Here is a 23,172-nt window from a genome sequence, read left to right as displayed (position 1 = left end):
TTCTAGAGGAGATCTCCTGTCACTGGACCCCAATTCCATCGCTTGCTGCTGGGTAGGCTGCCCAGAAGGCAACCCTGCCTCCCCATACCTCTCAGCCTGGCTGGGCTGCTTGCCTAGCTGCTGCTGGCTCCTTGCCATGGGACTGGGGCTCTGGCCTCGCATAGCAGGGGCCAACCGTGGAGCTGGACTTCCTGCCCCGCGCTCTTGGTGATTGCTACAGGAACTTCGACCATGTGCTGCCACAGGGCTTCAGCCTCAGTCCCACACTCCTGGGGGCCACTGGAGGCTGCTGCTGCCCCCAGCCAGGCTGCCAACCATGATGCCCTGCCCAGCTGGCCCTTCTGCTCTTAGGTTCCTGGCACAGATGTTGCCAGACCAAAGTGTGCTCATTTTGGAGGTACAACCTATATTGGCATCGCAGACCAGGTGTCTTCTAACCATTCTTTAGTTTGCACCCACAGCTTTCGCTCATGAGAATTGCAGCACAGCGCTTTGGATTCACTTCCTGAGATGTGAATTTTAGTGTAGAATAGACAAAGGCAGAAGAAGTTTATTTGTTGGATGTTCAGAGGCTTCTGGTATTTTATCTTGACTCTTAAAAAAAAAATTGGATCCTCTTCCGGGTCCTCTTCCAGACTGCTTGCAGTCTATGGCTGAGCATTCAAGGGCAGCATCTTTTACATAGATATTAGATGAGCTCATGCTTTTGCTATTATCTGGCAAAGGTCTCTACTCCACTAAGGATAATAGCTCGTTCCACTTATTAAGCCATATTCCTGTACTCGATATTTGTGAAGCTACAACATGATTGGCTGTGTATGTACCTTTCTCAGACACTATGCTGTAACTCAAGCATCCAAGAATGATGCCAACTTTAGCAAGTCAGTGTTTCAGTCTCTCCAGGTAGTCTGAATTCCCTCCACCTGTGTAGGAACTGCTGATGAGTGGGCTAGAGTGAAATATGAGTATGTGCTAGGGATATAAAAATGTGTTTAAAAAGGTAACTCTAACTACTGAAAATCAGGGGGGTGGTTACACGCAGTGTTCCCTCTAAGCTAGGCAGCAGCACAGCTTCACAGGTGACTAATAAGCCCTGCCCAGTCAGTCAGCTCTGTGCATGGAGCCCCGAGCCTCTGACTAGGCAAGGCTTATTAATCACCTATAAAGTGGTGCTGCCGCGCAGCTCAGAGGGAATACTGGTTACATACACTGCAAGCTCAGCAGTATAAAGCTTACATAAGCTATTTACTGAAGAGCCCGCATTGAAGCCTCTCTGGGAAGGTGATAGTGATGCTGCCTCCCTGCTGGCCTTGCTCATGGGGAAGAGGCTTCGCTGTGGGGCTCCCCAGGAGCAGGGCTGGGAAGTCAGTGTGTAACTTGTGGTGGGGAGCTGGACCTGCCACGGACAGGCCCAGGCTTGTCATGAACAGGGGCTGCTCCAGCAGACCCCACCCCTTTCCTGGTGTGGGTGAGCGGGCAGCTGCTCCAGCCCCCACCAGTTAACTGGTAAGGGATGTAACAAGTGAGGCTAATATGTGCTCAATCACTTGAAGTAGGGAAAAGGGTTACATATCTATATGCTACCACTTTTAAATGTGTTATGCACATAGATGTTCCATGAGCCTCTCACCTTTCCTGCTACTTTTAGTTTTTAGCTTACTAGCTAGATGAAGCTATGGAGAGGGTGGGAGTGGGTCGGCCTCTTTGATGCCTTTGGTTTGGCTCACAAGGGAAGAGTGGGTACATGGATTGCCTGCTGGTAAAACTGGGAACCTGTGGATTGAATTGTACCCACATACACCTTTGATGTGTTGCATAACCTATTCACTTCACTCTAGAATAACCGTTACTGCACAGGTAAGCGTGTGTTTTCTGCATCTGTTCCTAAATGACTGTTTAGTATTGCTTTATGGACTGAGGGATTATCAAGCTCAGCTTGCCTCTTTATTTTTGATGTTTTCTCATCTTGTTCATAGAATTTTCATTCTGCTTTCTCAGATTTAAAGACCCTTGTTTATGCTGCACTGAAGGCAATAAACTGTCATGTGTGTCTCACTGTCAGCCTACAAATAAAAACAGTTCAATACTGAGATGTCAGAAATGCCATATGTTTCATCTCAGGATTGAGGTGGGCTTATATAGAGATGCAATTTGTTTGAATGCTTAAGCGATCGCTGAAAAAATATTTCTTCTCTAGTTGGTTTTTCATTATTCTGGAGATTCTGACTTTCCATCCAAAGGCAACTGAAATATCCATCAATAGTGCCACATCAGAAAGCAGTTGAAAACAATTGCTTCTTCCAGGAGTGACAGGTGAATGTATTCCTGTTCTGTGATATTTAAGGACACTTCCAGTTTTATTGCACTGTGCTCTGCAAAATTAGACTTCCTGCTTTTTTTGGTCTCTTTCCTGATTCGCAAGTCAAGGTGTCTCTCATTGCGCTAATGATAGACCCATGGACTTACCCATAATATTTGTCAGAATAAAACATCTCAAGACTGTATATCACAAGATGGGCTCAGAGTGAGATTTTAGTTTCAAACAAGGTATTTATTGGCCTTAAGTGGTTCAGCAGCTTTGTTCTAATATTAGATCAATTAGTTAACTTGAAGACCTTGCTGAGGATACAAATATTTGAGGGAAATGTGTTTTGTGTTGTCTAACTCCACATAGTTTATTTCTGGAATGAGTGTATGTAAACCCCACAGTTAGTATGTAGTCCAGAGTCTTTTGATATAGTGGTTTTTTTTAATGTTGGGATGTGATAGAATAGGACACCTGAGGAAAAGATGCTATGTATTTCTTTTCTTGTATCAGTGATATGACAGAGTGATTTAGGCTCCAGTTCTGCAATGGGATCCGTAAGAGTGCACACTTCTGTCTGGTTCAGTTTTGCAGGATCAACGCCTTACTTACACATGCAATATATAATAATTAGGAGATGTGCAAAAAGAAAGCTTGTGGTCTGTAGTTGCAGTTGCAGTTTTCTCTTGTTTAATATTGCTCACAGCAGGATATGTTCTTCTACTATAGTAACTTGTATTAATATTAGGAGTCTCAAACTCATGGCCCCACAGGGCAGTACTGGCCAGAGTGGTTGTGCAATATGACCAGGGACTCTGGGCAGGTGGGAGCCCCGTCCTTTCCCACCATCATCCCATCCTCTTCCTGCCATGGCACCCATCCCGAGTGCATGGCTTTGGGGATCACCAGGAGCCTTGTGTCATGCAGCAGCCGCCATCCTATGCCTCCATATTCCAGGAGTGGCAGGAGCTGTGGGGAGGCAGAGCGCACTGGACAGGCGCACTCGATCTGCTGGGCTCTACTTCCCCTGGGGCTCATGCCACAACAGGGACTGTGGGGATGTGTGTGACACCACTGCTGCTGCATGGCAACAGGCCCTCCCAGTGATCCCCAAAGCTGTATAATCAGGTTCAGGGAGCTGTAGTGGGGAGAGGGCAAGGTGATGGTGAGAAGGGGTGATGCTTAGAGACTGGTAACAGACAGGCCTCCCCGGCCCGCCAGGAGTCCCAGGTTGGACCATGCAATTACTCCTGCAAGAACTGGCCCGTGGGCTGGGACTTTGCGATCCCTGATTTCTAAATTACACATGAAGTTCTTTGTGAAAGTTTTTAAATATTGTATTACTCTTTGTTTTTAGTTCCCAAGAACACAGGAAAACTCTTCTTCTAGAAAAAGTAAACTGCTAGTGATTCTTACCAAGTGATAGAAATCTTGCTTACAAGTGGTCATTTGTTTCTATGATTCAGAGTTTTTGGAAGTTCAAAATTTCTTTTTAAAGAGGACTTTGATACCGTGAACATCTTTAAAGTCATTGCAGCAAAATGATCTACTTTAGGACTGTGCATAGGAACATAATTCTCCTGAACTGAGTTATCTTGATATTAGATACTTGAGTCTTACATAAAGCTGCAGTATAATTAAGTGATGAGTCATGTTGGCAGATGGATCTTGTTAGCTCCCACCAAGGCTATAAAAGAGGATGAATTAGGATTGAGAGAGTCATGCAGTGAAAAGTTTAGGAACAGAGAGGTCATGCAGGGGAATCTTTAGAAAATTGGAAAGATATGGAGATAGATTAGGCTGGAGTTTATGCTTAATAGTTGTTTTGCTTTGCTATGCTGTAGTTTACTTTTACTGGCAACTAGATGATGAACATATTCCTATACCAAGACAGCATCAATTAAGTTGCAAACCTTTGTTTCAGCAAATGTGGTAAATATCAGAACCTTACAGTTTGTCAGTAATATATAAAAGTATCTTATACTGTTGTTTTACAATCTTTTCAGTTCTGATGCTTTGTGGAAAAATTTAAAAGAAACATTGGTTAAAAGCATGTTTGCTTTTATATATACTTTATTTTTTTTTCTTGTGGATGGGATATGAATGAAACAAGGTGGATTTTATTTTGTCTTTATGGTTTGCTCCTGCTGTTTAATCGGTATCTGAAGTTATAGCCCTCTGACATCAGCTGGTTGCTGTGAAAATTCTGATGTCATAATAATGAAATTGACTTCAGGTGGAGAATAAACAGTAGGAACAGATTAAATCAAATGAAGATTCAGCTTTCATGAAAGTATTTATGATGAAGAGTGAGTGAAGAGGAACACAGAAATTATTCTAATCAGAGTAACCAGAGTCTGCTTACAGTGAGGTCAACTCAGAATAATTGCATCCGTATCAGAGAGTTACTTCTGTTCATAAGGTTAATCAAGAATATTTTTACACTAGCCAATTAGTCCGTCATAAGATGGGCTTTTCAGGTCTCTCCTCCATGTTAGTCTTCTCTCCTGAGCCTCTGGTCTCGGTCTCTCTTTCTTCTTCCTCCTCCTCCTCCTCCTGCCTCCTCCCCCCTCTGTTCTCCAACGCCTCCCGCCTCTCTCTCTGTCTCTCTTTCTCTTCTCCTCCCCCCCGCCTCTCACACGGGAGACCGCGGAACCCAGATGGCCTTTTGGGCTCAGCGCTCCTCGTGCTGCATGAGGAGTTTGGAGCCCAAACAGTTGCTTGCGCCACTTGCTCCCACGCGGCGGCCTGGCTGAGCAGCACAGAAGTCAGTCGAGCGCTTTGGCGGGAGGCGAAGGAGGGTGGGGTGGTGGTGATCACGGCTGGGGGCAGGGCCTGGAGCCGCTGTCACGCTGCACATCACCACCCCCTTCCCCTCCCGCCGTGGCTCTCAGCTGACTTCTGCGCCTCTCAGCTGGGCCGCCACGGGGGAGCAAGCGGCCGTATGGGCCCCAAACTCCCCATGCAACATGGGCCACCCAAAGGGAACAGCCAGCATTTCAGGCAACAGCGCCCCCCCAGAGGGAACAGCCAGCATTTCAACATTACAGACTCTCAGACATTGGGCTACTATATATATGATTATTGGAACCACGCACATCTTAAAGCACACGTTTTACTTTTATTGGTGTTTTACTCCCATTTTTTTTAAGACTCCTTTAAAATTGAATTTCCCCTGGAGTGACGAAGAGATTGTGCTATAATGAGGGCCAGACTCTTTCTTTACACCAACACCACTCCAGGGGACCCTGTAGTGCATTTTTCACATAGAAAACTCCCGTTTCCAATGACAGTTATGAGTGCAAAATGCTAGAAAAATTTGCTTGTGAGAGGAATGTGGTGGAGAAAGAGGTCTGAATCCAGTTTTAATAGTGAGGAAGCTTTGAAAAGAAGAGCATTTAGAGGGTTTTTTGTCCACTTCAGAACCTTGGTAAATTACTAGCATCATATTTCCTATATTTTTATATTTCTTTCTGCTACCAAATGGCTGCTGTTTGAAGCTGCAAATATACAAACAGTGTACTCATTACTTGTGATAGTTTTTCAGTTTAGAATATTAACATGAATGTTGAACATTGTGAATGAAGATAACTGACCCAGGTCAATGTGTTACTTGTATTTGCTTTGTGAAGTGAGGCATCTAGTTTAAAATGGTTTTCTTATTGAAGGGGGAAATGTTAACTCAAATTCTGCTCACTTACCCAGGTGTAAGTCTTAAATAATTCACTGAAGTCAGTGGAGTTACTCTGAGATCACTCCACGGTAAGTAGATTTTAGTTTGCTCACATTAGAATAATGTATTCCTCTTCACTCTTAAAATGGTGAATACTTTCATGGAATAATTTATTTCATCTGTTCCTGCTATTTGTTGTTCACTCTGTCATGTCAAATAGAAGTGAAATATTTGCTTTCCCACCCACCACCAAAGTCAAACACTTATGGGGTAAATTGCCTTCTCTGAATTTCTTTCCATGATTTTTTCAAATGACTCTCCAAGCCTGTGGAAGAATTTTAGAATCTCAGCTCTGAATCTTGTTCAAGTGTTGACCTGTGCTGCTTATTGTCCCCTCATACACTGGTGTCTTCATCCTCAGCAGTATATAATATAACCTGTTGCTGGAAGAAGGAACCAACCTCTCTGCCATGTTTGCTTTATTTAAAATTTTTAAATTCCAAAATGGAGCTATAACCCAGTCCCCTTTCTCCCCCAACTTTATGTCCTGGTCCCAGCTGCTAAAAAGTGCAGGCTGGAGCTGCGAGCGCAAATGTGCCCCATCTTTTCCGTTATTTTCAATGGGAAAATTGACCCCACATAACACGTTTTCACTTAGCACGGTCATTTTCTGAAATGTATCTGCCGTGTTAAATGAGGAATTACTGTATTTATGGCTTGCCATACAGTTTGCTTACCCAGATGTGGCCCTCCCGCCAAAAGTTTGACTCCCCACCCCCGTACTAGCCAGAGATTGGTCTAGAAGATGAAATACTTGAGGAAGGTTACAGGACTGCATCCTACTGGGAATCTGTGCTCTCCCTTTTACCAGTGAGTGTAGATGTCTGTGTTGAATTGGGGGGGCTGCTGGTATTCCTTTTCACCACCCAGCATTTGTATCTAGCATTTTTTTCCTAGCATGTGCTTGATAACCTTTTAATTTCCTAAATAAATGACTCCTAGGGTTGAAAAAACATTGAGTAACTGTAAGTAGGTTTCTTCCAAATGCATTATAGACTAGCTTTGCTAAAATGTGTTTAAATTGGATTGGACCAAGATATGGCAGTAAAGCATACTGGTACCTCTTCCATGTTGCTGGTTTACTCACCAGAACCTCGTCTTCCTTTGTCCCCTCCTCACTCTCTTGCCATTATGGTTTCTGAGAGAAACACTATTCATGAATTTTTTTTTTTCACGCATCAAAAATGTAGTTTGAGCATCTGCAAAATGTATTGAATTACTTCTGGTGTAAGTGGAATGGATTTTATGTGAAGATTGGAAGCATGTTATGCTTAAAACTCTTTTTGTAATTTGAACCCTAATTATACCAACTCCTCTCATCCATTTCTTCTCCCTTGAGATATTTATACTGGAAGGACATGCCAGCTGGGAGTTTGTACCTGACTGATGTTAGGTTAAAGTATCTTGTTTATGTAATATTTCAAAATGTACAGGTTTTTTTTACGTCCTCTAGCAGCACAAAACTCTTACGAGAAGAATGCTAAATGAAAAGTTTCTAGGAGTATGCCATCCTCACAGTGGTCTTATATCTCTGCCTACTCAGTTTCTGGAAAAAAACTTCCATTACTGATATTTAGTTGTCAGCTGCTAATACATGATGGTATGCACATTATCCTCCCCTTGTTTATTTTTCCACCAGGCATTGATAATAAAGGACAACTTCCCCTAGTTATATTTAGTACCTACTATATTTTGTAATCTGCTACTATGTTATCTTCATGTAGTCTTGAACAGGATAATCAGTTGCAAGTGAGGCACTCTTACAAATATGAAACCAGAGGTCAGCATCTAGTTGCCTCGTGTTATATATAATAAGGAAAATCAGTCCATAACACCGCAGGTAACTTCCTAGCAGAGAAATACAGGATTAATAATAATTAGGGGGCTGCACCCCATGCTCACTATGCTCACCAATCCTCCTCTGAGCCTGTTAATCTTAAACTGATTATATAGAAAAGTGAATAAACTAAACTGCATAGAAAAAAACCTGTTAATTGGTCTTTTGTTCATGTATTATATATTACAGACAGAGCTATAGAGAGATCTCAGTTTCGCAGTTGGTTCTGGTTGAAGCACAAGTAAGTGAGATGCTGAGACTCCATTTTCAAGTGGGCTGATGATATCGTTTTGTCTCATGGCAGGAAAAGCTTTTTTAATATATATAGAGAAATAATATGCATGAAAAACTGGATTTTGATGCACTTTGGTTAAATAGTATCTTATTCCCTAACTCAGGGATGGGCAACCAGGAATGATGGATGGGCTCCATGAGTTGCCCTCCTTCATCTCAGTGGGCCACAGCAGCTTGCTCTGGCCCCCCCATCTACCATCCTTCCCCACGCACCTCTCGTGCACCATGGCACTGGAACCCTACACCTACCTGCTCTTCCCCCTCCCTCCCAGCACTTTCAGAGTGTGCAAATTGCCCTGTTAAGTTCATGCTCCTTCCCTTCCCTCCCAGAGCTGGAACATCCTTACCATGGTGGAGCTGGAACACTGTGGGCAACTCATGGCTCCTCCAAAAGTGCTTGAGAGGTTGGGAGGGAAAAGGATCAAGAAGTGCCTGAGTGCAAGAGGTGCATGGGCGGGGGGAAGTGGGGGCAGTAATCAGGTCCATGGGTCACAGGTGGAGCCCCAGTGGGCTGCTTGTGACTTTAGGTTGCCCACTACTGCCATAACTAGTCCCACTTAAGTTCTTTTTGGAGTAAAGTACTATTCTGTGTGAGTAAGGGAATCAGAATTTGACCTTCATTTAGTAAGTCTCAGAGGAGTCACACTGTTAGTCTGTAATTTTAAAAACAACAAGTCGTCCTGTGACACTTTCAAGGGCAAAACCTTCTTCTTCAGATGAGCTTCAGTGGAGAAAAAAGCAGGATCTTCACAATTTATAATGAAAAAGAAAGGGGAGGGGAGCAGTGCCTGTCAATTGAAGTGCCAGTGCTAATTTTCTACTCTCCCGTCTTTTTCTGTATATAAATTGTGAGGTTCCCCCCTTTTTCATCCACTGAAGCTCATCCAAGGAAGTGGATTTTGCCCACGAAAGCTCATGTTTGTTTGTCTGTCTATCATTAGTCTCTAAGATGTCACAGGTAAGGATGTTACATTTAGTTTAATCAACTGGTCGACGGACTTTCCAGCCCCAGTAGCTAATCCCAGTGCAGCTCTGCCTTTTAAATGTACTAATTGTCAGCAGGCAGGGGTTAGCCTGTATAGGGTTGCCAGATGGTTCCAACAAAAATACCGGGAACACATGACATTACATCTTAGTTAGAAAATACCGGACATTTATATTTCTCAATTGTTTTTTCAATTTGTTTCCCAAACAGAAAGCTCAAATACTGGACTGTCCAGTTCAAAACCAGACATGTGGCAACCCTAAGCCTGTCTCCCTTGCCCCCTGCAGAGATGGTGCTGGGGGAACCGGCCTTTAAGTCGGCTCCACCCAGCTCCAGCACTGGCTCCTGCTTCCCCTCCTTGCTGCCTCTATCAAAGGGGGGAAGCGACTAATCAAGGGACTGCTCAGCTATTGGATAAGCATGAACTTATCGGATAGTTGACTAGTTGCTTACATTCCTAGCCGCAGGACTATTTGTTGTTTTAGTAAGTGCTTCATCCTATGGCCTATTTCTGTGGTCATGAGAATTTCGTTAGCCTCTCATCCTTGGTGCTGGCCTTTACAGGAACAGTGCCAGGGTAAATGTAGAGGTTTCCAATGCAGGAAAGGAGATGGGAAGGAGGGAAGAATCTGAACAATAGCTAAATATTGCAATGGAAAGCTTGACGAGAATTTTGCGAGAAACTCATGTTGTATCACATCCAGCTACATCCAGTCTAACCTGTCACCTCCTTATCATGTGTTCATTACTAAAAGTAATTTATAAATTTTCCACGTACAGATTGTTAGCTCATAATCTAAACGTCTCTGCTACTTTTCCAGACAGCAAAGAACCGTGTGTTGTTTTCTGGCATGTTTTGTTTTCTGTAGGAGGATTGCTCAGGACAGCTCTTCTAACATAGTAAATGCCAGTGGAAATGAGATGGCATCAGTGGCTAAAATATGGAAATAGTATGTTAAAAATTACTTGGACAAGTTGCCTACTTTCAAGACACCTGGGGTGGATGGAATGCATTCTAAAACACTCAAGGAATTGAGTGAGGAATAGGGATGTTAATGTCTAACTGTGTAAATTAACTGATAAGCCTGTGCTTATCAGTTAACATTCAGGGTTACACACAGGTTCCCTTTCCCACTCCTGGGAGCTAGCTGCCACTCTGGGATGCTGCATGTGTATCAGAGGCAGAAGTGCAGAGGCAGGTAGCTAGCTCCCCAGGAGTGGGGCTGCTGGTGGGAGCCAGTGCATGCTAGGAGCCAGCTGTGTCCCGGAGGGAGCCACTGCTGTCTTGCATTGCTGCCTCAAACAGAGGGTGCAGCACAGGGTGGCAGCTGGTTCCCCAGGAGCAGGGTGGGGGGAAGGAGAAGGGCTTCAGAGAGAGGCAGGAGAGAGAGTGGAGTGATGCACTTCCTAAGTACTGCTAAAAGCCCCCTATGCATGCATGGGGTGGAGGAGGTCAGAGAAACCAAAGAGCTAGGCAAGGTTCGTCTTGTTCAGTGAATTTTGGAGATGAGTTTGAAGAGCTTCCAGTCCTTGCTTATCCCCAGGATCCATAGAGATGCCTCCTGAGACATAAGGGCTGCCCTGTGATATTGTCCAACTTGCTTTGTCCTAGCTCTGCCTTGGAAATACTCTCCTGTCTGGGAACTATTTTAGGACATAGGGCAGAAATCAAGACTGCTCTTGTCAGCATTAATTTCAACAAAGAGATCTTTTTGGTTCTGAAGAGAGAATCGTGGTAGGTGTGTGCCCCAGCCTCTGCTCAGCCTCTCCTGACTTCTGTGAAACTCCAGCTGGGTGAGAGCCTCTGCTTCCTGTGTTTTTTCTATCCCTCAACACTTCTCTGTTCCCAGAGGCAGAGTTCTTCCAGCTGGAATTACAAAACCCTCCTTTGGTACTGAGCTTCCTGAAAATTGGCTCATTTCAGGATGGAGTTCAAGATCCTGAGGACTTTGTCTCCTGATACATGACAGGTGCACTTTGATGTGGGAAACACATTGTATACAGCTTAAAATTGAAGATGTAGATATTTATCTGCAGTCCTGATAGTATCGATACAGGAGTTGCTTTAAAATAAACACTTAAGGGAAACCTTCATGGATACATTTTCATTTCAAAACTTTTTAAATAAATTTTTCATCCATAAGCATTTTATTTATTTGTTAACAGAACTGTAAAATCTGGCTTGCAATGTATTACACTGCACTGTTTTAGATTTAGCTCTTCAGGGAGAAACTGTTTTGCTCAGGCTAGTGCTTCTGCAATTTCCTGATTAAAGTGCTTTTGCTCCTGGGCCAGTACTTTAGTGAGTGTCTTATAAAGGCTGACCCTCACTAGAGCAGATTAGAGTGTAGTGCGTTTCAAGCTAAATATAGAAGGTGGCAAATCCTATGCTCCTACTAATAACTACTCAAGAGTCACTGCAGTTCTACTCAATCTTTGTTGATTACATTTACCGCAAGTGGTAAGTCTTGTTCTACTTGTTTGTTCCCAGGTTCTATTAACAGGCATTTCTTGAAAAAGAGTTTTAAAATCTAATTGTCAAGCTTCAGGAATGTGAAAAATGTTTTTAGTAATGGAAAAAGACCCCCCCCCCCCCTCCCATTCCACACCACAAGGGAAATGCAGAAAAATAGAAATGAATGTAAAAACAGAAGACTGAACAGCTGCTAGGAAGGCTTGTTGCCACCTTACCCAGTAAAGTAAGGCTAGGTTTTCAGTCTTTTAAGCTGGTGGTTTTTTAACTGAAGGAGTTAAGGCATATTAATACCAGTCTACTGGCTTGTTTATGCTCTGAAGGACTGTGACCATAGGATTCTTTAATGCGTACTGTGTGGTTTGCTTTGTTTTCTTTCCCAGACTGATGGAAGGTTTTTGTATCCTCTTGAAACTTAACATCCTGATGTCTGCTACAGACAGTGATAGAACATTCTTTCCAACCAAAACTGCAGAAACACAAACATAAAATCCATTATTAGTAGTAGACTTGAGGAAGTGCAGATTTATTTTATTTTTTTGTTCTTCTGTACATACCAAACTTCCACAAATGGGTTGTTACACACAAGTGAAGCAGGTCTCGGGTAGTAGCCTTGTTAATCTGTAACTAAAAACACTTCAGAAACAAAGAACAGGCAAAATAAATATCAGAACTAGCCATCACTAGGTAGAAGACTTAAAACTGTGGACATTGGTTACGGTATTCTTTGTCTAATCACATAGAAAGCATTTATTGGTGCTCTAGATTTGCTGTCAGTTGGTAAAGAGGTATGTTTGTCTTGCTCTGTTGTTTTCCTGTGAAATCCCTGAGCATTCCACAAGACAGACTGCTGGACTCTGCTCAATGGACAGTCTCAGCTCCTATAACACTTTCTAAGCTTCACCATTCTTGATTTTTAACTCCAAAAATGTAAGTGAGCAAGTGCATTGCAAGAGGTTTGGCTGTGCAGTGTAGTATCTTTGAAACTTTTTAAATTTCTGATTAAATTTCTGGTTTGTTTTTGAGAGAATGTATTTTCAATATAGTATATTGTTACTGCTGGTTGGCTCTTTGCTGCTTTTATGACTTCAAGCAAGAAAAGCCAGTCATGCCTCAACTTTTCTGGCCCTTTCCTCTATCTTTCTCAGGTATTGTGCTGGCATTTTCTACCCCTTGGTAAATCATAATCCTGGATTAGAAAACACTCTACTGAGTTACAAAATTGATACACTGTTTGAATGATCAACAGAGCGGCCAGCTAATGATATTATAACTAAGGTTGTCAAACGATTAAAAATCACATTTAATTGTGTGAAAGTAGAAAGATGAATTGTGCTGTAATAATTGAATAAGTTGAAGGAATACTGTTTGTCTCTGAACAGGTATGCAGATCAATGTGCTAGCCAGGTGGGCCTGAGTTAACAGGAAAAGGAACATTAAGTGTTAAGCAGAAAGCAATTAAAATAACCAGGGAGATATGGACCGGAGATTGCTGTGTGCTTGATGTTGAAATGAAGATACTTGACTAAGTCTGACACTAATCACGTGAAGTTTTGCTACTCCTTTTAATCCTGTTAACTTGCCTTTCTTTTGACTGTATAAATCAAGGGGTTTGAACCTTGTATGGCACTCACATTTTCTGGGTTAATTTAGCAGAGCAGCTTTGCTGAATAAACAGAGCGGTCTGACAAATCTGTGAGTCCTGTCTAACTTTGACAATTGTGAGATTTAAAACGTTGTGATTATCATAATTTTAAATGCATTGTTAAACAATAACAGAATACCTATTTCAGTTTATAATTTAGGGTTTTTCTACATTTTCAAATAGATTGATTTTAATGACAATACAGAATGCGAAAGTATACAGAGCTCCAGTGCTCGCTTTATATTTTTTTATAAATATTTTCACTGTAAAAATAAAAATAAAAAATAGTGTCAGTTCACATCATATGAATACATAGAATATAATCTGTTTATCATGAAAGTGTAACTTACAAATGTAGATTTTTTTTTAACTTAAAACAATGTGAAATTTTAGAGCCTACAAGTCAAAGTGTGAAGGGACATGGGAATGTTTATCATATCGGGCATGGAAATACCTTGCAATGCAGGCTACAATTATGCCATTTTCAGGTGATACTGTAAAGAAGAATCAGGAAGCGTTATTTCCTGTAAATGTACACTAATTCATTTGTTATAATAATTTGTTGAACAAGTAGGAGGACTGACTGTACTTGTCTGAGATGAATTGAAAAATGCAGTTTATTTTGTTTTATTGGTGAAATATTTGTAATAGAAAATAGTATAAAATGAGCAGTGTATAGCTTTTGTATTGTTTTATAACTGAAATAATTACATTTGAAAATGGTGTTCTACCATTGTTTAACAATTTAAATATTTTATTTTTTCTACAATGTGATTTAAATAGTGATTAATTTCAATTATTTTTAATTAAGTTAATTTTATAATATTTACATTAAATAAATGTAAGGGTGATCCAGTTAATTGACCACCCTTATAACTGAACAAGTTAGACATCTCAGAAATTGGAGTAGATTATATCATTACAGAGCAGTTGTGAGTTGTTCAAAAACTAATTTATTGGGATAAAGAAAACCAGTTAACTGTCAGTTTCTGTTTCTGCACTCTGTAAAGTAATTTGTAATTGATTGACAGATTCTATCTGTGAACTCAAGAATTCATTTTGTTCAGACCTGGAGGAAATAATGGTATGTGTAATATGTGCTTTGAAACCAGTAGCATGAGTGAAAATTGCTGTAAGAAAAAAAAAATTATATATTTTTTTTGTAAACAAATGAGCATGAAATGAAGTAGTTGGGATGTGGTGCATATTAAACTTACTGTGGGTTGGTTTTTTGTTTTTGTTTTGGACTATCACGAACACTTGTTTTGGGTTAATTAAAACTTTTGGATACTCTCACATGTCAAATCTTGGTAAAGTTTTATGTCCTGAATGATGAGAAACTGCTGGCCAAGTCCAAACAATGCCCTAATCTGTGGGGAGGTTGGGGCAGGAGAGAGCTGCTAGGTGCAATGAAATTTCATTATATTCACTCTTATTACTTACTTGCAGTCATTTGATGATATGGGGTGTGATGCTTTAGGTAAAATATAACTATGTAATTAAATCACATGTACCCAAAATTGAAGAATAGTAGTGCTAAACAGCTAATATGCTGTTTAATCAAAATTGCCATATTAATCTCTCAGAAATTGAGGCTTATTAGTAAGGGATACTCTCCAGTAATTTAGGCCCTATAGTCATCCTAGCTTGATATTATTTAATAAAACGCCATCTAGGTTTAAGTATCTATTTAAATACAAAATTGCTGATGGAGGAAAACTAGATACTGTTTGTGCAGCACACAGAAGGCGATGATTTCTTTCCATTTCTTCAGTACCTAATAAGCAAGTCCTGATGTTAAATACGTTTGAATGGGGCAGGAAAATATGTTGGGTGTTTTGGGAAAAGTGTTTCCCAAAGACTTGATCCTGTAAACTTCCTGGTTGTAGGACTGAGACTGATTTCTTTGGAATTCTGTGCAAAGGAGAGTAGTCACTTGTTTTGCATCACTAAGGATTAGATTGTTGCTGTGCTGTCCAGGCTGGGGGTTAAGCTCCCCTTCCTTCCTTGCTCAGATTTTTAGTCTTTCTATGAGAACAGCAGAGGGTTTTCTCCCTGCAAGCTAATGGGCAAGGAAGTAGCAGAGAATGGGAGGATCCATGCCTCCGTGCTCCCCTTCCTGCTAGCTTGAGTAGTTGATGGGCGCATGAGTAAACTGCTCTGAAAAAAAATACAGGACTATGTAGCACTTTAAAGACTAACAAGATGGTTTATTAGATGATGAGCTTTCGTGGGCCAGACCCACTTCCTCAGATCAAATAGTGGAAGAAAATAGTCACAACCATATACAGGCAGTCCCCGGGTTACGTACAAGATAGGGACTGTAGGTTTGTTCTTAAGTTGAATTTGTATGGAAGTCAGAACTGGTACATATTGTAGGGGAAACTCTAGCCAAACATTTCTCCAGAGCTCAGTTCTATTCTCCCACACCTCAATTCCCTCAGTCCTTTATTCTCAAGCTGAGGTGTCTGCTGAGAAAAGCCGCTCCGCGTCTCCCTGGTCTGCTGGGGGGAAGCAGCTAGTGCGGGATTGTGTCACCCCGTTTGTAAGTAGGGATCCGATGTAAGTCGGATCCATGTAACCCGGGGACTGCCTGTATACCAAAGGATATAATTTAAAAAAATGAACACATATGAAAAGGACAAATCAAATTTCAGAACAGAAGGGGGATGTGGGGGGGGGGGGGGAGGAGAAGGTGAATGCCTGTGAGTTAATGATATTAGAGGTGGGGAAGGGGAGATGTCTGTGAGTTAATGGTATTAGAGGTGATAATTGGGGAAGCTATCTTTGTAATGGGTAAGGTAGTTGGGGGTCTTTGTTCAGCCCCCCGCGGAGAGTGTCGAATTTTAGCATGAATGCCAGTTCAGAGGATTCCCTTTCAAGTGCAGATTTGAATGTCTTCTGAAGTAGGATGCATGTGATTAGGTCATTAAGACAGTGTCCTTTCTGGTTGAAATGGCAAGAAACTGTTTTTTCTTTGTGATCCTGTTTAATGTCTGTTTTGTGGGCATTGATTCTTTGGCGACGTGTCTGAGACGTTTGTCCAATGTACATAGCAGACGGACACTTTCGGCACATGATAGCATAGATTATATTTCTGGAGGCGCAGGAATATGTATTCTTGATCTTATAACTCGCTTGGTTAGGCCCAATAATGGTGTCAGCAGAGTGAATATGTGGACAAAGCTGGCAACGGGGTTTGTTGCAAGGGAAAGTACCAGGGTTGGTATTAGTGTGGTATGTCCTGTGGTTGTTGGTAAGATGTAGTAAATTACTTCCTCAGAGTGAGGGGCAGTTATGGGAGGAATTGTCCTCATGTAAATTACAGGGCTGCTCCCTAGTCAGTGAAGTAGCATATTGTCCCTTGCCCAGGTCAGATTATAAAGTTTCAATCTAGACTTAAGTATTGCTGGGTTTTAGTTTGGTTTTGTCTTTAGAAATCAAGAAATTCTATTATAATGATTATGCTAATTTATACGAATGTACGAGTTCTGGTCCTAAAGATCACGTGGCTGGTTAAAGCCAGTCCTTATTAGATCAATGATTATTCTGGGTCCTGAGACTCATCTAATACTGTAATTTCTCAATATCTCTTGAAATAGAGGCAAAACAAATGAGGTTGTGACGGTATAATTTTTGAGACTGTCTAGTAAATTTCTGTGCGGAATAAAAGCTTCCATTTTTATGGTACTGTCATGAACCAAACTTCAAGAAACACATTTCAATCAAATTATGTTAAATTCATAGTGGTGTTTGTCTTTAAAATAATGAAAACTAATTTTCACATGCGTTTTTCATCAGTGTTCCTGGATCCTGTAGAGTTTTTTTTCCATTATTATCACGTGTCTGTCTGAGTACTCTGATTAAAATTATATACATAGTTAAACTCTTTTTCCTTCTCTTGCAGAAATTTTATGAATAAACATCAGAAGCCGGTGCTAACAGGCCAGCGGTTCAAAACTAGGAAGAGGGGTAGGACAAATGCTTTCTTTTTTTCCTCTTCATGAAGGTGACTAGAATTACCAGTGTCATAGAGAGCATTGCCTGCTGTCCTCTCATTTGAAGTACTGATGTTGAAGTACTAAAAATGAACAAATGGAGTAACTGAAGTTTAGTAGGGTTAAGCTGTTTCCTCCTACCCACTTTATCTTTCCAACAATGTTAAGGATGCTGTTAGTATTTTTAATGTAGCTAAAGTTATGCTTTTTATATACATTTAGGACTACATGTAAGATACTTGGAGCTTAGTTGTGTTTGTAATAGGATGCAGTAGTCTCTAGGAAGAGCAAGTTTTTAACCAGGATTACAGAGGATTTGGATATTAGGAAGAATGGTTGATGATGATTAGACACTTCTTCCAGCTGCTGTAAAGGCAAATGGTTGATTAAGAAAGCACCACTACCAAGTGTTCCTTAGATACCACATTCAGAAATGAACTTCAACTGATAAGGTTTTTAGAGTCAAATCTGTGTAATCCTCCAAAGTGGGCCCATAATTTCTAAAATGCAGGTCACTTCCTACCTCTAAAGTATCCCAAGGACATACAGTGCTTTCTCAAGATTAGTCTGAAAAATGTACTATTCTTTGAACACGGATACATTTTTCCCAATATTTATTTTTTTACTGCAACTATGAATTTTAAATGTTAGATTTTTTTTATTCAATTAAACTACCACAAATTAAATTCCTTTTTGAGATGGGCCTTTAATCATTTAATATTTTGTCTAAATATGACCAAGTATCTTCCCTCATTATTTTCAGAATTCCATAAATTGTGAAAGTATATGATGTCTGTGGTGGTGAGGAGATCACACAGGACACCCTCCCTCTGTCAGGCATGGAGTGTCAGGTGATCCCTGTTTTACTTCTCTTCACCTGGGTTACAAAAGTCCAGACAGATCTTTGTAATCAAAGAATGCGCCCCTTCTTAAAGTCTCATTTATTAATAAGTCATAAGCACAAACTCACTCAAATATACTTGAGGATATTTGTTGCCTGAGGCTTTGTCCAGTTTAGGAGGCTGTTAATCCTTCTTTCAGGAGGCACTCTTGTTTTGTGCATCGGAAACAGTCTCCGATCTAGACATCCTTCTGGGTCCCTTTCAGGATTTCCTGTTTTCAATCCTTCCTTAAGCAGGGGTCCCCAGCTCTCCTCAATACTGAGTTGTATTAATTATTGCAACACTTTCTCTTTACATGGGAGCTTGGTTGCTGATTAGCCAGTTGTGTAGCCTTTATTAGTTCACCCCCAGTTAGCCCCTTTTCCTAAGCCTTCAGGCTTCTCAGCAGGCCAGCTTTCCCTGCCAGTATCTCCTGGTGTCTACTTAATGCTGGTCCCCTTTTCTCACCTCATCCCCAATTAGTGATGTGAGAGAGGGAGGTTGGCTTTACCCCCTGTGGAGGTCCGGGCTGGGTGTGGATATAGCTGAGGGCATCTGCTCAGGGTGAATTGCTCAAATTTGGGGCTCTCTATAGCCCCCAGACTGGAGACCCTCCCAAATAGGCCACAAACCAGTCCCACAGAGCACTTTAGCTGCCCGCTCAGCCAGCCAGAAGCCTCACAAGCTAAACCCCTTCGACACTCCAGCAATATCTGTACCGCAGATGGCCCCGGGCCTCATAAACAGGTGAGAGGTTTTAGAGCCAAATCTCACCTTCCCCGAACAAGTTCTGTCTGGTTCCAAGAAACCAGCCATAGGTCCCAGGTCAATTTACCCTCTGGACCTTACCCACAAGGTCACACTGAGCCAGTCCTTTAGAATCTAAAATCTAAAGGTTTATTACGAAAAGAACAAAAAGCATGGAAGCAAGGTTGTTAAAGTATCATACATTAGCAGAGATGTTATAACTGCTGGCTCAAAAGTCATTGGTGTACATCCTATGTCCGGATGGGTCCACGGTGCTTCCCGGCTCGTGATTCCCTGCGAGGCCGCATCTGGGGTCAGGAGCAGATCTGAAGACAAAATGGAGGCTGCTACATGGCATATTTCCTGGTCTCTTCTTGGCTGCAGCAGGTCACCTGGCCCGTGGCCTATCCCTGTGTTCCCTGCTGGTAGCCTCTAGGTATCTGTCACCATTCTTGAGGTGTGTCCTTGGCCTATAGAGGGCTATTGTTCCAAAGAGACTTACTCATTAGCATGTCCATAGGCTGAGCTGCTTTGCCCATAGTTCAACCACATATAGAGGAACATTCAGTATCCAAACAAAGTACATGCTTATAACTTCACACACAGACATTATACAATCACATGAATAGCATATATAGAATCAGTATAAGATAAGCTTTCATTTGACACCTCACATGGCCACCTTTGTACCAACTTTTGGGGCAAACACCCCCCCCATAGGTGCAGCAGTAATCTGGCTGCTTCCCTAAAATCCAGTAACGTGACACCCCCTCTGCAAGGTTTCTGTCCCTGGGAAACATTTCTTATGTCCATGACCACTTCCTGGAAGATATTGGGTTAAAGGTATCTGAGGGTACGTGTGTGTAAAATATGCATCAGACCTGTCAACCTCCTTAAAGGACCATGCTATGTGACCGGGCAGGCTGACCATTACACTCCACTACTACGTTTCAGTCTGTCTAATGCTAATGCCACTTATCAAGATTGTCACGCTCTTCGGAGTGGCTCATGGCCCCAGGTGCCAACTTCAGGGCAGATTGCCAAGAAACAGGGCACAAACCTTGAACTAGTGGTATGTTTTGTACTTAGATTTTATTAAAGAAACAGGGCACAAACCTTGAACTAGTGGTATGTTTTGTACTTAGATTTTATTAACCAAGGAACAAATATGAACTTCAGACACTATAATAGTCTTGATAGGGATCCACAGAAAGTCACCGAGGGTACTCAGATCTGTCTTACCACGCAGGCAAACCTGCCTCTGTGACACATGGTCCCCTACATCAAAATCCACAACAATATTCAGGTGACTTCTAGACCCAAAGTTACTCCAGGTCAAGTGCATTCTAGGTTTCTCACCAAAGACTGTGCTTGTAGCCAATAAATTAATCAAATAAACTAACCAATAAACTAATCAAAAGTATTAAGTAAGAAAAGAAATGTGAGTTACAAGGCTAGAGTAGGTACACACATACATAAAAATGAATACTATCTTGGGTTCCAAAAGATGATGATAGTTGATATAATATGCAAGATTTATATGCCCTTTAGGGCTAACTCAAACTAAACAACTGGGGATTCTTTGCTTATGCTTTGAAATCTTTGTCCCTCCAAGTTCAAGCAGTATAAGGATAACTTCTCAGCAGGTATGTTTATTCCCTTCTCCTAGTATTCAAGCTATGACGGAATGACGGCTTGTATGATACTCTCTTCTGAGGTTTAGAGGAAGCAATTTACAAAGTCTTTTGTCCACAGTGACTTCTCGGATGTCTGTAAACCTCCTTTTGTTGGGAGAGAAGATAAAAATTCGTGTTATGCTAGCGTTTCACACTTAGTAAAGTGCTTCTCTCCTGACTTTGTAGGATTAACAGTCTTAGCAAACATTTAAACATTATAATATAGAATGCAGATATAAGTAGGATTAATACATACAGTGTCCTATAAGATTCCATACAGTCTAAACACATTCTTATAATTGGAATGTCTATTTTAATCGTACTGGTTTCCAGCTATGCATTTGTCAGTGTTCATTGAGGCCTAGAGACTTGGCATGAGCTGGCATCGGGATTGCTAATGTCACCAAGGTATTTTAGTGAAATAGAACATAGTATGTGCACAGACACATCTCAAAATGTATTTCACAGATCATTTGCTGCTGTAGGATATATGATTAGTCTAGGAACTTGGCCAGTAAAGGGCTGCTTAACAAGAATTATGCTAGAAAGAGAACAATTTGTGAAAGAGAACAATTGGTAATAATGAGTAAGATACTACGGAAATCACTGTTAGCAAAATGTGTATGAGGAAAAAATATGAATTACAGCTATATCCTGGCTGCTGTAGTAATTGATTCTATTATTTGTTGTTTTATCTGGAGTTTGACTGCTCTGGTTTACAGTTTATAGGAACAGTTACATGATATTGGTTGCTTGTAGCTAATTAAAAACAAGGGTGATGTCATGCTAGGAGTCTACTACAGGCCACCTACACAGGTGGAAGAAGTGGATGAGGTTTTTTTAAAACAACTAACACAATCATCCAAAGTCCAAGATTTGGTGGTTACGGGGGACTTCAACTATGCAGATATATGTTGGGAAAATAACACTGCGGAGCACAGACTATCCAATAAGTTCTTGGACTGCATTGAAGACAACTTTTTATTTCAGAAGGTTGAAAAAGCTACTGGGGGGAAACTGTTCCAGATTTGATCCTAACAAATAGGGAGGGACTGGTTGAGAATTTGAAAGTGGAAGGCAGCTTGGGTGAAAGTGATCATGAAATCAGAGTTCACAATGGTAAGGAAGGGTAGAAGGGAGAATAGCAAAATAGAGACAGTGGATTTCAGGAAGGCGGATTTTGGTAAGCTCAGAGAGCTGATAGGTAAGGTCCCATGGGAATCAAGACTGAGAGGAAAAACAACAGAGGAGAGTTGGCAGTTTTTCAAAGGGACATTAAGGGCCCAAAAGCAAGCTTATTCTGCTGTGTCGGAAAGATAGAACATATGGCAAAAGACCAGCTTGGCTTAACCATGAGATCTTGCATGATCTAAAAATAAAAAAGGAGTCATATAGAAAATGGGAAGTAGGACAAATTACAAAGGATGAATATAGGAAAACAACACAGGAATGCAGGGGCAAGATTAGAAAGGCAAAGGCACAAAATGAGCTCAAACTAGCTACGGGAATAAAGGGAAACAGGAACAAAATACAGGACTATGTAGCACTTTAAAGACTAACCAGATGGTTTATTAGGTGATGAGCTTTCGGGGGCCAGACCCACTTCCTCAGATCAAATAGTGGAAGAAAATTGTCACAACCATATATATCAAAGGATACAATTTAAAAAAATGAACACATATGAAAAGGACAAATCAAATTTCAGAACAGAAGAGGGTTGGGGGGGAAGGTAAATAGTCTCCATGTGCATCCTTTAAAGTACTGATTTATGTATTCTGGAGAGGTTTTTGGAATTGCGTGTTCCTGGACTTCTAATAGCTATAATATGTGGCTTACTACGCCACTCCTGTGCACATTTCATTGATGGCACTGTTATTTTTGGCGGGGTTTTTTGAGGGAAGGGGGTTGGAAGAGTTCTCATGTCCTCAGCAAAACTAACCTTCCCTAATTAAGTTGCCCAATGTGGAAAAACCTTGAGGCTTGTTTTTATTTTTGTTTTTTCAGAAGTTAGAGTCTGTTTGCTTCCTACTTAGCTGTTACTACATTACAGCAGTGCCCCAAATGTATTGGGTGTTGTGGAGACATTTATGAAGACACACAGTTTCTTCCCTGAAGAGCTTAGTTGTCGGTAATGAAAGCAGTTGCTAACATACATTTGCTAACAGTGCTTTTGTTACCTGGAGTTAAAATTACTGAAGTGAGGAAGGGAACTAGAGTGGTGTTAGTGAGAGAAACCCTGAGACACAGTCCTCTTTTGGGCTTTCCCTGGAATGGGATAACTAAATGTTGCACACCAGCATCTAGGGTTTGGTTACTTGCATAACCAGGAGAATGTTAGTAAAGTTTTAGTGCGGTCTCTCCTACACTTCTATGGAATGCTGTTTTTAGTGGCTTTTATTTTTTTGGACCCTGGTAGGGGGAGGAGGAAGTGGCCCTGCCCTCAGCCACTCCTCCTCCACGCTTGCTGGGGTATTAGCAGTGCTGGGAGTGGGGGGAGGGAGGCAGACCCGTGTCTGGGAGCAGGGGGATGGCTGGGTAGAGCCACATGTGGCACTGGGAGCAGAGTACCAGGTCAATGTCCTGCTCCCTTTCTTAGGC

The 23,172-nt window shown here is 41.4% G+C and overlaps 1 protein-coding gene across 13 annotated transcripts in view; it reads left to right on the top strand.

Annotated features, from left to right (window-relative positions):
* Nucleotides 1-23,172, top strand: part of BZW2 (basic leucine zipper and W2 domains 2) — a 95,511-nt gene that overhangs the window by 7,654 nt on the left and 64,685 nt on the right. For 6 of the 13 annotated variants that reach the window (XM_075922262.1, XM_075922261.1, XM_075922264.1 and 3 more), the window contains one exon: nt 17,180-17,244. The exons of 2 other annotated variants lie outside the window; for them this stretch is intronic. In XM_075922262.1, coding sequence (XP_075778377.1) covers nt 17,180-17,244 — 65 coding nt within the window. Of the gene's footprint in view, nt 1-6,010; nt 6,068-8,064; nt 8,117-11,481; nt 11,616-14,333; nt 14,357-17,179; nt 17,245-23,172 lie in introns of those variants that run through there. 5 more of the 13 variants (XM_075922266.1, XM_075922267.1, XM_075922269.1 and 2 more) reach the window with 5 other exon arrangements.

The sequence above is a fragment of the Pelodiscus sinensis genome, chromosome 2, assembly GCF_049634645.1.
Source record: "Pelodiscus sinensis isolate JC-2024 chromosome 2, ASM4963464v1, whole genome shotgun sequence".
NCBI lineage: Eukaryota > Metazoa > Chordata > Testudines > Trionychidae > Pelodiscus > Pelodiscus sinensis.
The sequence above is the reverse complement of the archived record's forward strand: the minus strand, read 5'-3'. Positions and strand labels throughout refer to the sequence as shown.